Source organism: Chelonia mydas, chromosome 1, assembly GCF_015237465.2.
Source record: "Chelonia mydas isolate rCheMyd1 chromosome 1, rCheMyd1.pri.v2, whole genome shotgun sequence".
NCBI lineage: Eukaryota > Metazoa > Chordata > Testudines > Cheloniidae > Chelonia > Chelonia mydas.
The window spans coordinates 47,776,873-47,794,220 of record NC_057849.1 but is presented as its reverse complement, the minus strand read 5'-3'; the positions used below and the strand labels follow the sequence as shown (position 1 = coordinate 47,794,220).

The window sequence follows — 17,348 nt, the reverse complement described above, 5'->3', positions numbered from 1 at the left end:
TCCATCTTCTTCAATGGTTCGACACCACATGGATGTCCCTCCAAGAACAGTTTAGCTGGTCTGTCTTCTGTCCTAAATACATGCCCTGCCCACTGGAGTTGTTGAGATTTCACTATATTTACTATAGTTTTGGTTCTTCATAGACAGTTCCCTATTAGAATCTGTTCTATACATCATTCTCCCTTACTACCCCCAAAACTCATATCAAGACTTTATTTTTGAAGGTAGTTAGCTGCCTTTCTTCCTTTTTAGCAAGAAGCCAGGTCTCTCATCCATATAAAATATAGGCTTTATAAGGGTTTTCCTTCTATCTTCTACAATAGCCAGGTCATCAGCACATCCAATGAGTTGGTGAAGGCCCTTTATAAATTCACCCCATCCTGAGAATTCTGCAATTATCAGACCACTTTTTCCATAGCCACATAAAAGGGTACCGGGGACAGTGTGTCTCCCTGCCTTAGTTAGCACACAGCCTATATAGTATACAAGGACGGTTCTTACTATCTTTTCCTCCCTTGCATGGGCGTGTAAACCAATTTACAATATAGCCCATAGTTTATAATTATTCTACTGTAAATATATGTGTAAAGTGCAAGCTGTATTATAAAACACATCAAGTATGTCTGATTTTAATACATACTTTTAGCACCTATTATAATACATTTATATTCTGTGTGTGATGGTGAGTTTGGCACACACATAGTATGGTGATGACTACAGTTCAAAAATCTAGATAGATTCGAGTCCTGCTTCCATTAAATGGGAATTTTGCCATTGCCTTCAAAGGTAGCAAGAATGGGCCCCAATAGCACTGTACTATCAGAAAACACTACCATTTATTCATATCACCAATGTACATTTCACACACACAAAATCGTGCAACATGACACCTCCGTATAACTTATATGACAATATGTAGGCATTCATGAATATGGCTGCACACATGGAAACATAACCAATATGGACTTTGGGTGTGCTGCTCTAAAGAGAAGAGGAAAAAGAGAGAGTTTCTATGTTGCTAAATATGATATAAAGCATTTTGCCAAAATAATACTTATGCAGTTGCTATTTAGGTTTTATAGAAAATAAAAAATATATTTGTATTAATATTTCAAATACTTACTTTAGGACACCTAACATGACCATAGGGTATATTGATTTTTATCTATGAGAAATCTTCACTCAGCTAGTCTCCATACACAGGCCAGTAAAAAAGCATGTATTTTTAATAGGATTTTAACAAAAATGAATGGTGACTGCCAATGTGTCCATCTGTCACAAAAAATGCCCACAGGGAAAAAGAATAAAGATACCCACATGTAAGCTAATCTTTTAGGAATCGTGTCCTTTGCGCATTAAGGACCAACAAATGAGGATTTTTTTTCATATTCTAATATGATTTCCCCCGCCTTTTACAGCATGATATAATTTGGCAAGTTAAACTGTTTAAGACAGGCCAAGTGGGGTCTACATCAAAGAATGTTACCTGCATAAACTGAAGAGAGGCTTCAAAGTCCTCCACGGGATACATCTTAATGCGAAAGAATTTCATCCCCATTATTAGACTGATAATGCTTTGAACCACGTATGGGCTTTGCTCTTTATGCCGCAGCTCTTTTAATTCTGCCATGAATTTCTTCTTCACAGCAGGAAATCTATGAAATCACACTGGTTAGTTACAAAACAATAGACTGGTAGTAAGATTTGACATGTATTGTAAGGTACCTAGAAGAGAAACAATAAAAGAGATATATTATATATATATATATATATATATATATATATATATATATATATATATATATATATATATATTATATAATATTAATTATATATATAAAAACGGCCAAAGCTTATGCTCAAATACATTTGTTAGCCTCTAGGTGCCACAAGTACTCCTTTTCTTTTTTCAACTTTACAGTGTACTGTGCCCAAGGACATTTCAATCATTCATTGTCATCCAAAGGCATGGAACAGAAATCTGCTATGATAAAGGTTACAATTTTTAATTCCATGTTGGTAGCTCATCCACTCTAACTTTTGTGACAAAGTTCCTGCTCTACCTTGGTGGGTCTTGTGCTTATTGGTGGATTTGCTCGCCTTGGAGCTTCATGGCAGCCCTCAGCTTGGCCGTTTTTCTGAACCCACAGTCTAGGTCGACTCCTCCTGTGTCTGACCAGGAGTTGGGAGGATTCGGGGGGAACCCAGGCCCGCCCTCTACTCTGGGTTCCAGCCCAGGGTCCTGTGGAATGCAGCTGTCTAGAGTGCCTCCTGGAACAGCAGTGTGACAAATACAACTCCCTGGGCTACTTCCCCATGGCCTCCTCCCAACACCTTCTTTATCCTCACCATAGGACCTTCCTCCTGGTGTCTGATAATGCTTGTACACCTCAGTCCTCCAACTGTCCACATTCTCACTCTCAGCTCCTAGTGCCTCTTGCTCCCAGCTCCTCACACGCACACCACAAACTGAAGTGAGCTCCTTTTTAAAACCCAGGTACCCTGATTAGCCTGCCTTAATTAATTCTAGCAGCTTCTTGATTGGCTGCAGGTGTTTTAATAAGCCTGTCTTAATTGTCTCCAGAAGGTTCCTGATTGTTCTGGAGCCTTCCCTGTTACCTTACCCAGGGAAAAGGGACCTACTTAGCCTGGGGCTAATATATCTGCCTTCTATTACTCTCCTATAGCCATCTGGCCTGACCCTGTCACACTTTCTATTTGAGATTAAACCTAGAATGATTTCGCATAGTAAACAAGAGATATACGATATAGTAATTCCCTCAAATCTGTTGTTCAGACATAACACTTTTTCATCTATTTTCAATTTACCACCGCAGAATGAACATTTTAAAAAATTGAATATCGATAATAATGTAGGTAGAATCTTTTAAACAATTATTTAAAACACATTAACGCCACCAATGTTAATGCAGCTAAAATGGTAAAAACCAGGCTGAAAATACACTCCTTAATATAGGCCCTGACTTGCAAACATTGGATAATGTGAGTACTCATATGAGTAGTTTAGTCATAAGGGTAGTTTTATGAGCAGTCTCAAAGAAGTCAATGGGACTATCAATATGTGTACAATCAAATATATGTGCAGGTATTTTCAGGATCAGGCCTATAGTAATGAGATTAATTAAAATGTTATGGAAACTCAGATCACAAACCCTATAAATGAGAAAATGATTCTGCAACTTTTTTGTGTCAGTGAACTTTTACGAATGTGGAGATGCCAACTGATTTCCATAGGACTCCATAAAAGTGCGGCAGTATGCCCGGGCACAAGAAGCTGCAAGATCGAGGCCTTATTGTGTTTCCACAAAAACTCCTCTTATTTACACATGATCACTTGGTACAGTTCAATGACTTATCCACCAATGATACCAAATTACTACATATGTACTCTCATGTCATCTGTTTTCCTTGTAATTCAGTAATCATTCAGGAATCCTGGCTCAATAACTAACAAATGAAATGTAAAGTTCCCGATGGATGTCTTACTGGTGAATAGAGATGGGTGAGAATTGCAAAAATATTTCTATGAATATTATATTAAATTATTAAACAAATGTACTTTGTAGTGCCCATGCCCCTTTTCTGTTTGCTTTCTTTAAATATTCATGCAATCAAGTTTTACTAGTATGGATGCTTACCAATAGCAAATTTTAAGCTTGTGGGCTTGAATATTTGTAGAAAGTGGGCTTCAGAATTTATTTTCTCTGAGCATTCACACCAGGAAATCAGTGATAAGAAACAATACCATGAGACTTATGCAACCTAGCATAAGCAAGCAATACAGTTTTAATTTTGGATTTTGTTACTTCATGTAGCAAGCCATTGAGTATATGAAACTTCTAAAAAAATCCATTGAATAATTTTGAAAAACTTAAAAAAATCTTGATCTGTTCACAATTATCCCATGAATAAAATAAGAGGTAAAAATGTAATTAAAAAAAGCAGGATAGGTGCTTCTTTTTGATTATTGTGCTAGTAACAGCTTATGGCTCTGTTTACTATTAAACAGAATTCAGGACTGGAACCATAAATTAAAAGCTGTGGAGAGGAAAACTCAGGGAGGAAAACAGGTGAAAGAGACAGAGGTGGGGAAGAGACTAAACACAGAAATTAGATAGGGGAAAGAATGAGGAGGCACAGGGGAAAGAAACCGACTTCTTTGAGGAGACTGGTATACAGCAGTCCTGTGTATCTTTTTAAAACAAAACTATGTAACCTTCTATGTGTAACCCCTTTGGGGTTTAGAGAATATGGCCCCTTTAAATCTTTTTCCTAAGGAGGGAGGGGAAGCAGTGAGAGAAAGGAGGGAAAACTCCAGGGTGTGGCTCTGGAGCTCCAGAGAGAGGGCGAAGGGCTGCAGCCTGTAGGCCCTCAAAAAGTGAAGCAGCAGAGAACCTGCCTGAAGCCTGGGAAGGACAGAGCTGCTGACTGGGGACACCCCAGGACAGGAGCCAGGAGAAGCACTGTGCCAGGGAGGTATCGCCCGAGAAGGACAGGCTGGAGCTGGACCCAGTATCTCTGGTGCCCAGAGCTGCACGGGGCTGTGAGTACTGGGGCTTGTGACTCTGCACTGGGAATAAGGAGGGAGGCTACTAGCTAGTTAAGTGGGGAGGTGGTCACTCTGTGTGGCTTTGCAGAGAGCGGCAGAAGAGGGCACCGGAAGGGTTTGTTGGGGAAAGTTCACTGGCGCCGAAGACGACCAGGAGCACCCAAGACTCACCACTGGACTGGAACTTTGCTCAGGAGTCCTGAACTCTGTGTGCAGGCACATTGCTCGGTGTCTGCCCTTTCCGACTGTGCTACCACTGGGCCGGTGGGGCCTTGGTTTGGATGCAACCCTGTTTTACCGCTCCCCCTATATTTCCCCTTGTTGTTTTTCTCTTCTCATCCCTCTGGAAATAAATATTTCCCTTTCTTATATTCATTGTACTTTTGCTGTGGGTGGGTGTGTTCACTCTGGGGGGTTTGGAACAGGTGCCCCTGGGGTGGAAGGCATTTTTCCTGCTGCATACCTGCGCGTGCCTTCCGTTGCTCAGAGCTGCCTGCAGAACAAACTCCATCTTGGCCACAAGGGCGCTAAAGTGACATATACATCGCTATTACTGTGTTCAGCAATCACATGAGCTTACTTTCTTTAACCTCCCACACAACGTCTCTGTGAGTTATCATTTCTTTCTGTTGTTTTTGTCATGACTTAAAGCCCAGTCCTGCAAACACTAAGTGTGGGGCCTGCTTCCACAAACAGTTCCCTGACTCTAATATAATTAATAACAATGTATATTAACAAAGAACAATATAAAAAAAGGACAGAAACAAAAGATAAATAAAAGAACTAGCAATATAAAAAAAGAATATGTTAAAAAAGGGAATGGAAAAAGAGAAAAAAACACTTGCAACTTTAAGGTTATTAAACTAACCAATATTTTGCTTCATTCATGTTCATTTCAACCTAAAAATAACTTTGACCATTTTTTGACAAAATAGCAGCAGGTCCCAAAATTATCTTTATGACGTTAATATAATCTCCAAAAAATGCACCACTTAAATTTAGTTCTAAACTGCAATAATTGTGAACATTTAAAAAATGTTTCCATGACTGGGTATGGGTCATTTTTAGCTTTGCCAAGTTAGGGAAAGAATGGCACATAGTAGAAAGACTCATTCAAATTAGGTCTCTCCATCCCTTTAGGCTGTGAACATTTAAAAGTGAACATTTAAAACATTTTAAAAAAAGTTTCCGTGACTGGGTATGGGTCATTTTTAGCTTTGCCAAGTTAGGGAAAGAATGGCACATAGTAGAAAGATTCATTCAAATTAGGTCTCTCCATCCCCTTAGGCTTTCCACAGATAGCATCTGTGATGAAAACTAAAGCTGTTGTAGTCTGGTTGAATGTAGCTAGAATTACTTGACTGGATGCAGAAGCCCAGTCTGCACCTTCTGTGATTCCATAGGCTCCCGTGCGATGAAACATTTTGGAGAACAGAGTGCTCAGGTGAAATGATTTACAGTTTCTTTAAACTATAAAATAAAGAATATCAAAATATCCATGTTTCCAGAATGATAAAATTAAAATCTCTCAAATTTCCAGTAGGCAGTGTATTTAAGTATACTTACTTAGCTTGCGCTAGCACACCTATTACTTCTGCATACAGGTCTGCAACAATGTGCATATTTCCAGTGTTAGGACCAAGGTACCTAGCAAGAAATAATCAGATGGTTGAGAAAGCACACTGCTTTAACTAGTACAATTTTATTAAACAATTCAGCAAGCAATTCTTTTTGTGTTTTTTGTGGGAAAGAGCCTTACCCTTCTTTATATTTAAAGTGCTTGAAAGCCAAGTTAATAACATCATGTACCAAACTGTCTATGACAGGATGAAGTGGAATCTGAAAGTACAAATAAAACATAACTGGCATGTGAATATTAAAGTTTATGCTTCATACTTCAGTGCCAATATTATTTTTGTATATCGTCCCTGAATAAATATTATACGAGCTGAAAAAGGGCTAAAAATATAAAGATGGCTTAGTACTGAAAAGAAATATTTCATCTCTGAAAAATATGGCAAAATGAAGTCTATATTAATACTAAGTTCAATAAGATGTTTCCCATATGTGGGAAGAGAGGACAGAATAAACAAACAGTTGGTTTAGAAACCATTTTTGTGTTAGACTATTTATGTTATAAATATAAATTAATAATAATTTGAAAATTAGCCTGAGAGATGAAATACTGTACTTCACAATCATTTACTTCTTAAAGAATCATTTATTTTAAGGATCCCATACCTGTTTCAAAACTTCTATTAATACTAAAGAAAAAATAAAATCAATGGCTAAATCTCTTCTTTCCATTAGATAGTCTCGCTGCTGTTCATCACTGCAAAATCAAAACAAGAAATAAAACAGTAGTGAGACATGTGTCTTATTTTATATAATTGGTCTGCATAAATTATAAGTATTCAAATAATCATAAATTGGGTTTTAGTTCCAGTTTTTCAAACTGTAATCCTGAATTAAAAAATGAAAGGCCGTACAATGACAGTCTCTTAAAATCTAGGATAAATAGAACAACAGACCTGTCACATTCATCTATTTTCAGAAGTCGACATGCCCTCCCTTTACTTCCTCTCTCTCTGTTTCCAGCTCCAGAGACCCATGTTGGCTCCTTCTCCCTCAACACTCAGGTACTCCATTTTCTCTTTTTATGCTCTAATTGAGTGATGCTGAACTGAAATCTAGAGAGTGGATTTTGTATTTCGATCTCACTCTCAATGTCACTGTTTATTAAATAATCAATGGTTTTAAAGGTGGAAACAGTATTAGAGTGTTGTACTAGTCAGAAATTATTTTAGGTCAAGATTTTCAAAAATAGGAGCCTGAAGTTAGATTCCCAAATCCAGATGAAGGTGCTTGCTTTACTGTTTAGAGTGCTGAACACCCAGCAGCTCCCATTGAGATACATTTTTTAAACATGGGTACCTAAAGTCAGGCATCTAAATCCATAGTTAGACACCTAAATCATAGGCCTGGGTTTCAGAGGTCTGAGTACTAATAAATCCTGCTGAGGTCAAAGACCGTTGACCAAATATGTATTTAATTGGCTAACTTTACACTCAATTTTGAAAATTTTGGCCTCTGCATTTAACTAGGGTTGAATTATAGTTTACTGTGTCATACTGACTAAAGTTCTGTACTAAAATTTGGGCACCAAAAGTATATATTGATAATGTTGATGAATAATTTTTAGTCAGTGACAAGAAAATGAGACTTGAAAGAGCCTCAGACAATGTTTTAAAGATTATTTTCAGAAAAGATTTGTTTGGCCTGGTGAAATTCAGTATCTTTTTCATATTCCGGTCAGATAGCATTAGAACTTAAAAAAAAGCCTAGTAGCATCAACAGCAACAGATTATATTTTATAATCACTACTGATTTTTGCTTCAATTGTAATCAAGTTCCCCAAAACAGAAAATCTTCAAGCTGGCCTAGTAACCAGACATGAATATCTAAATGCCCTGTAGTTACAGAGGTGACCTTGCAGGATTTTTTGTAAATAAATACAAAAGAACATAAGAATGTCCATACCAGGTCAATGGATCAATGGTCCATCTAGCCTGGTATCCTGTCTTCCAACAATGGCCAATGCCAGGTGCTTCAGAGGGAATGAACAGAACCAGTAATCCTCTCTCCATTCTGAAAACTGACCATTTGGTCCTACCCTTTGTTTCCTGTCTTTCAACCAGTTACTGATTCATGCATGGGTGGTACATTGCATAGGCTGGGAGAGGCTATGCCTACCCAAACAGCCTGGCATGGCCCCACCCATGCTCCTCCCTGAAGCCCTGCTTGCCCTTCCCAGCTTGGCCCCAGGGTCTTCGGTGGGGGATGAGGGGCGGGTTGGCTGGGGGCCATGACAGGACTTTCCCTCTTATCCCATGACAGCTTACTTTGCTTAAGAGTGTTTGGTGAAGGACCCTGTCAAAGGCTTTCTGAAAATCTAAATATACTATATCCACTGGATCACCCTTGTCCACATGCTTGTTGGCACCCTCAAAGAATTCTAGTAGATTGGTGAGGCATGATTTTCCTTTACAAAAACCATGTTGACTCTTCCCAACAAATCGTGTTCATCTATGTGTCTGATAATTCTGTTCTTTACTGTAGTTTCAACCAATTTGCCTGGTACTGAAGTGAGGCTTATTGGCCTGTAATTGCCAGGATCGTCTCTGGAGCCTTTTTAAAAAATTGACATCACATTAGCTATCCTCCAGTCATTTGGTACAGAAGCTGATTTAAATGATAGGTTACATACCACAGTTAGTAGTTCTGCAATTTCATATTTGAGTTCCTTCAGAACTCTTGGGCGAATACCATCTGGTCCTGGTGACTTATTACTGTTTAATTTATCAGTTTGTTAGAAAATCTCCTCTAATGACACCTCAATCTGGGACAGTTCCTCAGATTTGTCACCTAAAACGCATAGCTCAGGTTTGGGAATCTCCCTTACATCCTCAACCATGAAGACCAATGCAAAAATAATTCATTTAGTTTCTCTGCAATGGCCTTATCGTCCTTGAGTGCTCCGTTAGCATCTTGATCGTGCAGTGGCCCCACTGGTTCTTTAGCAGGCTTCCTGCTTCTGATATACGTTAATTTTTGTTATTACTTTTGAGTCTTTGGCTAGCTGTTCTTCAAATTATTTTTTGGCCTTCCTAATTATATTTTTACAGTTCACTTGCCAGAGTTTATGCTCCTTTCTGTTTTCCTTAATAGGATTTAACCTCCACTTTTTAAAGGATAATTAAAAGGATTTAAAGGATATTGTAAAGTATAATTAAAAATAAAACATAATTAAATACAACACATTTGTTTTTGAGTGGTTTGATGTAGTATGATGTGGGGTGAAGAGGTATTTAGAACATATGGGAGGATTTTTGCAAATGAATTCCAATTCAGCAGTTTCTCGCTGGACATTGGTCAAACTGGACAGTCTCTACGTAAAAGAATAAATGGACACAAATCAGATGTCAAGAATTATAACATTCATAAGCCAGTCGGAGAACACTTCAATCTCTCTGGTCACGCAATCAGAGACATGAAGGTCGCTATCTTACAACAAAAAAACTTCAAATCCAGAGTCCAGCGAGAAACTGCTGAATTGGAATTCATTTGCAAATTGGATACTATTAATTTAGGCTTAAATAGAGACTGGGAGTGGCTAAGTCATTATGCAAGGTAGCCTATTTCCCCTTGTTTTTTCCTACCCCCCCCCACCCCCGACCTTCTGGTTAAACTTGGATTTATGCTGGAAGTGGCCCACCTTGATTGTTATGCACATTGTGGGGAGAGTGGTCAGTTTGGATGAGCTATTGCCAGCAGGAGAGTGAGTTTGTGTGTGTGTGGGGGGGGGTGTGTGAGAAAACCTGGATTTGTGCTGGAAATGGCCCACCTTGATTTTCATGCATGTTGTAAGGAGAGTGGTCACTTTGGATAAGCTATTACCAGCAGGAGAGTGAGTTTGTGTGTGTGGTTTTTGGAGGGGGGTGAGAGAACCTGGATTTCTGCAGGAAATGGCCCACCCTGATTACCATACACATTGCGAAAAGAGTGGTCACTTTGGATAGGCTATTACCAGCAAGAGAGTGAGTTTGTCTGTGGGGGGGCGGAGGGTGAGAAAACCTGGATTTGTGCTGGAAATGGCCCATCTTGATGATCACTTTAGATAAGCTATTACCAGCAGGAGAGTGGGGTGGGAGGAGGTATTGTTTCATGGTGTCTGTGTATATAATAATGATATTCTGCAATTTCCACAGTATGCATCCGATGAAGTGAGCTGTAGCTCACGAAAGCTCATGCTCAAATAAATTGGTTAGTCTCTAAGGTGCCACAAGTACTCCTTTTCTTTATAAGGGATGTGCGATCTTGCCTGCTAGTCTACAATAATCTGAGAAAATCCAGTATATTTTTCATAAAAATCTATGAAATGAAATGCTAATCTTATATCCTCATTGATGAACTAAAGTTCTAGTAGGCCCCACACAGCTCCAATTGACTTCAGTAATTATTGGCCACTTTTCAAGCAGTTGTAGTTTTCAAAGAATAAAATTGTACTAAAAACTCTCTAAAAAAATCTCTGCTAAGAGCAGACCTCAGATACAGGCTATTATCTAGTTCCCTAAAACACAAGAATCAATTACATCATATGAGGTTTAGGTAGCACTGTTGGGTTTTTTTTGTTTTGTTTTGAAACTTCATTGAGGCAAAGTTACAATAAAACATTAACATACAACGTCATATATTACTTATTTGGGATCAGGTTAATATTTGCTAGAGCAGTGGTTCTCAACCAGGTGTATGTGTCTTCCAGGGGGTACATCAATTCATCTAGGTATTTGCCTAGTTTTACAACAGGCTACATAAAAAGCACTAGCGAAGTCTGTACAAAGTAAAATTTCATACAATGACTTGTTTTTACCGCTCTATACACTATACACTGAAATATAGGTACAATTCTTATATTTCAATTGATATATTTTATAAGCAATTTTTCAGTAATAGTTTGCTGTGACACTTTTGTATTTTTATATCTGATTTTGTAAGCAAGTAGTTTTTAAGTGAGGTGAAACTTGGGGTATGCAAGACAAATGAGACTCCTGAGAGGGGAACAGTAGTCTGGAAAGGTTGAAGACCACTGTGCTAGAGCTTTCCAAGTGAGCTCTTTGCAGTGTTTTGGTATATGTATATGAGAAAGCAAGTATGCAACCCGGAGTGTTTTTTACTGTTACTTAACCCATCTGTTCTATTCTTGTGAACAAGCAGCATACTAACTCTATAACAATCCTGCTCTCTGATGTGCTTGGAGATTATTGTCAGTACAGTACCTTCTCACAAGAGTAAAGCAGACGGACACAATAGATGAAAAGCACTATTTAAATGGCATTCACAACATTCAAAATGGTGGGAAGGACCAATACTCTGGTTGATATGGGATCATCCAGGAGCATAATTTTAATTGTAAGAATATTGGACTCCTTCTTCAGGTGGCCTGGGGGTGGACTCCTATAAACTTTATGTGAAGAATAAAATGGTTGTATGTTATAATACAGGTAGGTAGTATTTAGAGCCCAAGAATCTTGACAGTGCCCTTTAAATATTTAGACATTTGTTTTGGTTATTCAGCTAAAAAGTGATTATTCAAATTGATATACAAAAACTTGATTCAGAAATGTCACCCAATACCAGAATTTTCCTGAAATTTTCCTGAAATTCCAAAATTTCTATGCCTGAAAAGCCACTTAAATAAAAAAATATAACAGAAGCTGAATGCTTAAATGTAATACATTACATCTTAGAATCTAAATTATGCTTACTCAAGAGTGTACCTTTTGGATTTAGTGCTTGTTCTTGGTCTGTATTCATGAGATTCATCTTCTATGCCATTTTGCCTTTTATACCAATCAAAAAGAGTGCGCAGAATAGAGGGTAGGCAATACTCTGAAAGAGAGCTCATTGAGCTTATTACCTATGGGAAAAACATAATAATTCAGATAGTATTCATGCTTTATCTTCTCCTTCAAACAGGGCTGTAAGTTCATACTTAAAGGTTAAACTTGCTCTTTCTTGTTTTTATCTCCGTTTGAATTTTTTATTTTTACCACCAGCAATGCGCCTTAATGTTCTTTATCCACACACACATACAAACAGAACTGTAAAATGGTTTGCACTTTTATAGTGCCTTTCATCTAATATCAAAGTGCATTAAAAACATTAATTACATCTTGCAACACCTTGGGAAGAATCTTTAAGAGGGAAGGGGCTGTTTCCTGTATACCTGGCTGCTGTGCTGTGGAGTTGAAAATGATCACCAGAGCAGTCACAGCAGACCATTGCGGGACACCTCGTGGAGGCCAATTCAGGTGACTTACACAACACTGCGTCTACGCTGCCTCTCTGTTGACCAATCAACATTGAATTAAGCGATATGCCTCTTGTGGAGGTGGAGTAATTAAGTTGACGTAACAGGTGAGTTAGGTTGGCAGAAGGGACATAATAGTGCAGACGCATACATTATTAGGTCCACATAAAGCATCTGGTGTCGCTCTAAGTTTGTAGTGTAGACTAGGCCTAAGTTTTTATACCATGTTCCCCGCCATGGTGTCTAAACATCTTCCAAGGTAAGGATATATGTCCATTTTACAGATGGATGAATTGCTGAACCTAGACATTGTAATTTGCCAGAAGCCAGAGGACTTGCAAAGTGATGAGCACTCTGGCCCTGGCCCAAAAAAGCAGTGACGCATGTGCTTACCTTAAAATGTGTGAGTAGTGCCATTAACTCCATTAGGATACCCACATGCTTAAGTTAAGCATCTAGTTAAGTGCTTTGCTAGATCAAGTCCTGACAGCTAAAAGCCTTGCAAGCTCAAGCCTATTGAGTGTCAGTGTCTAAGCCAGGAATAGACCAAAGGAGGTCAAATTCCCTATTCTAACACCTAACCTAACAACATTGTTCCCAAACTGCAGTAAAATAATTTATAACAGCCTTTATGGAATGACAGAACTCATTCAGAAATGCAATTTAACCTAAATTCTGATTTATTTCATTATAGAATTGCAGATTTTTGATTAGATGCAGAACTAACCTACTTCACAGTCATCTTACGAGGCTTAACGTTTGTGAAATGTTTTCAGGATGAAAAGTGCTAAATATTATTACTATTTTCAATTGTATTCAGACATCATGGACTAGAACTTATGGGCTAGAATTTAATCATGTTAAACAAAAAATTATACCTATTGCCTGTGTAAAAATAGTACATTTCTACAAATGTATTATTCTTTCTAGAAAAGCATATATATTTCAGTCCAGCTGTTTCAACACATTTTATTATTTGATACATGAAACCAATAACTGGAAGTTGGTATGAAGACATTGTAATTTGGTGTCGTGTCAGGGACCTTCAATGATAAAATATTACAGTAGTTCGCATTAAATTATACTAAAGTCCTGAAGCATAAGCATTCAGATAAGCATGTAAAGGATATAAACAATGTTGTCAGCTCAAAATGCTAATCACTATCAATTCAGGATGCTATCAAATTACAGCTTAGACAATTTTATCTTACTTTCTAAAGCTTGAAAAAGTTATTTCTGCAGCGTGTCACAACAATTTTTGTTACTCATAAATAATAATTAAAATAACACTGGTTGGGCCAGAGTATAAAACTCACGCAGAGATCCCATTTTCAGAGCACCCATTATACCTTTTGATTCAATTTTTTTGAAGGGAAGGTGTAGGAACATGGAAATGTTGTTCTCAATTTAAAAATATGAACTTGTACAAACATATTCAACTTTGCATTGAATTAATAATTTCAATGGCTATCAATTGTCATATCAAAAATACTGTAACAAGATGTGATGCTTCATAACAATAAAGTACCTAGACTGGGAAATGTATATAGCAGAAAAGCAGCAAGCAAATTTAAATTATGTTTTCTATGCACTCCAGAGAGAAACCTGTTTTTCACCCCAGTTGTTTATAACACGTTCTTTTCTAGTATAGCTGCCATTAATGTTTATTATTAATTAGTATAGCACTATAAATGTACATGACCCTTTAAAGAACCTGTAAAAAGACAAGGTTCCTGCCTCAAAGAGTTCACACATCATCCATCCAAATACAATACACAGAAAGAGGCCAAAAATGAAAAAGGGCAGACACGTCATTAATGAGCATTAATGAGCATCACACAAAAGCTTTGTGGAAGAGGTGACTTTTTATGAGGGATCTGGAAGATAAGGAAATTCTGGGTGCAATGGGAAGTGAGACAGTTACAAATACAAAATCATGAGATAGATTAGTAGTACTGCTGATGTTTTGCTCTTTTTTTGTAATTTTAGTGAAAAGCTACTTTAAAAAAACAAGTACATATTTTCACTATATACTTTTTCATAGATTTCTGTACTGCTCAAGTTGGCACCAGGTCATAATGCCACATAAATGAGCACCCACAGCTACTCTGCCAACTGAATCAAGAAGTATCAGTTGCAGAGCTCTTTATTTATGATTCCCCGCAGAACCAAGCTAAACCCTAAAAGGCAAAATACTCTTCCAAATGAAGTTTCTTTCTCCCATTTACTACTAACTCTAGTTCAACCGATTTATATTATTCACTTCAAGTTTGAACAAAAGGTTCACCACAAGGAGTTACTTAAAGTTCATGACAAGCAATGGGAAAGCCTCAAAAAGTTCCATTCAAATACAAATTCAAAAGTTTTGGTACCTAACCAAAGCTTATCTGAGTTATCTAGACCTCTTGGTTCTGCAGCATCAGGCTGGAAATCTCGTGAGAACTCTCGCAGATTTCAGGGTAAGAACATAAGAATGACCATACTGAGTCAAACCAATGGTCCAACTCATCCAGTATCTTGTCTTCTGACAGTGGCTAGTACCAGATGCTTCAGAGGGAATGAACAGAACAGGGCAGTTTTGAATGATCCATACCCCTGTCATCCAGTCCCAGCTTCTGGCAGTTGGAAGTTTAGGAACATCCAGAGCATGAAGCTGCATCCCTGGCCATCTTGGCTAGTAACTATTGATGGACCTATCCTCTGTGAACTTATCTACTTTTTTTAACCCAGTTATACTTTTGACCTTCACAGCATCCCATGGGTTCCACATATTAACTATGCATTGTGTAAAGAAGTACTTCCTTTTGTTTAAGCTTACTGCCTATTAATTTCACAGGGTGATCCCAAATTCTTGTGTTATGTGAAGGGGATGAAGCACATCCGCTCCTAATCCCAGCCAAAATATGGAAGCCCAGAGGAATGCAAACATGGAAAAAGACAACCACGTTTAAGAAAACCTCCTAAAATGGTTGAGTCAATTTTGTTTCAAGTTTTGGTGAAGGTTCAGGAGTGAGGCTGATCTTATTTGAAGCTGTTGGCTCAACTCTGTTATGGTCTAGACTACAGAAAATTTCTTGAGGAATTTAGCTTTAGTTTTTAATAGTGATTGAGAGCTCTTTCCCATTACATATGTATGTTTAATATTATCCAGTGTACTACATATGGTGTCTGTCTGGAAATTATCCACCCTACATTGGAGAGCTATATATGGCATATGGTATATGGTTGTTTAATAATTATTACTTTCTAGTATTAGATCATATGAGCAGCACATATTGTTAAATGTCTTCTGGGATGACCGACAGAGCTGCCAAATAAAAAGTAGTAAACAGCTTGCCTTCTCAAAAGTTGGGGACTCTGATGTATGTTCTTGCCAGTCTTTTTTACATCATTCACCATTGCCAAATTAGTGTCTGAGGCTATCAGGATAAGAGCTACCAGATTTTGATGTGCATGCAGCATGGAGAAGTCGTGGCAGATGAGGAAAACTAATGCAGCCTTTTACAGAAGCCACACCTTTTTAAATTTGTGCTCGTCAATCACACAGAGACCTCATGGAGCTTCCACTGATGGGCATTTTCAGAGCCACTTTACTGCCTGATGTATAAGAAAACATGAATAATTCAGTACATTTTTTTCATTTACTTTTTAATAAACAAGGGTTTAGATCTTCTCAGATATTGTATGCACTGCAAGAAAAGGAGAGGTTACTCACCCTGTGCACCAACTGTAGTTCTTTGAGATGTTTCCCCCTACAGGTGCTTCACTTCAAGTGCCCGTGTGCCCCACGTGCTTTCAATCAGAGATTTTCATTAGCAATATCCGTTTGGACTGTGTATACATCCTTCATGTCCTCATGCCCCGCACCAACGCTACATAGGGCTTTGTGAGTGAACTGTTCTCAGTCCCTTCTCTACTGCAAAGTCCCACAGAGGAAACTCTGAAGCAGAGGGGAAGGAGGGCAGTTAATGAAGCACCCCTAGGGACACACATTTTGAAGAACTACGTTACTGCACAGGGTGAGTAACTTCTTCTTCTTCGAGGAGTGTCCCTATGGGTGCTCCACATCAGATGACTCCCAAGCAGTATCCTTGCAGGGAAGAGGGATCTTCATAGTCGGGTCCAGAACTGAAGACAGTAGTGCATGGCCAGCTGATGTATTGGATCTAGAAGCATGGACCAAGGCATAGTGCTCGGAGAAGGTATGTACTGAAGAGGGTGTAGTGGCTCTGCAGATCTCAGATACTGAAACATCTTTAAGTAATGCCATAGATGTTGACTGCAACCTTGTAGAGTGCACTAATATCCTAGAAGGAGTTTGAATGCTCGCCACATCATAACATGCAATAACACACTCAGCTATCCACCTTCATAGCTTCTGGGTGGAGACTGGGGATCCTTTAGATCTTTCTGCAATGGAAACAAACAGGAGACCTCCAAAGTGGTTTGGTTCTATCTAGATAGAAGGCCAACACTCTTCTGACATCTAAGGTATGGAAGGAAGCCTCCTGTTTGGAATTATGTGATTTTTGAGGAAGAACATGGTAAATGAATGGACTGATTAAAATGAAACTCAGATGACACCTTACGTAGGAATTTAGGATGCGGACATACGGGAATCTTGTCCTTGAAGAGGGTCTACATTAAGGCCCCAGTTTCTCTGACTCTTTGGGCTAATGTGATGGCTACCAAAAAAGGCCTCTTCATAGACATGTTCAGTAAAGAGCAGGTAGCCATTGGTTCAAAGGGAGGTCTTGAGAGACATCTGAAAATTAGACTGAGATCCCAAGCTGGAGTGAGGTCTTTCCCTTGAGGGAAAAGGTTCCTCAATGCTTTGATACACCTTAGAGTTGTTGAGGGAGCAAACACTGAGAATCCTTCAACTGGGGAAGGAAAGGCTGTTATAGC

At 38.4% G+C, this 17,348-nt stretch overlaps 1 protein-coding gene across 13 annotated transcripts in view; it reads right to left on the bottom strand.

Annotated features, from left to right (window-relative positions):
- Positions 1–17,348, bottom strand: part of FRY (FRY microtubule binding protein) — a 371,144-nt gene that overhangs the window by 176,536 nt on the left and 177,260 nt on the right. For 9 of the 13 annotated variants that reach the window (XR_006286421.1, XM_043531626.1, XM_043531634.1 and 6 more), the window contains 5 exons: positions 11,896–12,047; positions 6,812–6,902; positions 6,330–6,409; positions 6,137–6,217; positions 1,487–1,655 (listed from right to left, as the gene is read on the bottom strand). Coding sequence is in view for 12 of the 13 variants with exons in the window: in XM_043531626.1 (XP_043387561.1) it covers positions 1,487–1,655; positions 6,137–6,217; positions 6,330–6,409; positions 6,812–6,902; positions 11,896–12,047 (573 nt within the window). In the remaining variant the exon portion in view is untranslated. The remainder of the gene's footprint in view (positions 1–1,486; positions 1,656–6,136; positions 6,218–6,329; positions 6,410–6,811; positions 6,903–11,895; positions 12,048–17,348) is intronic. The other 4 variants (XM_037892078.2, XM_043531608.1, XM_037892085.2 and 1 more) reach the window with 1 other exon arrangement.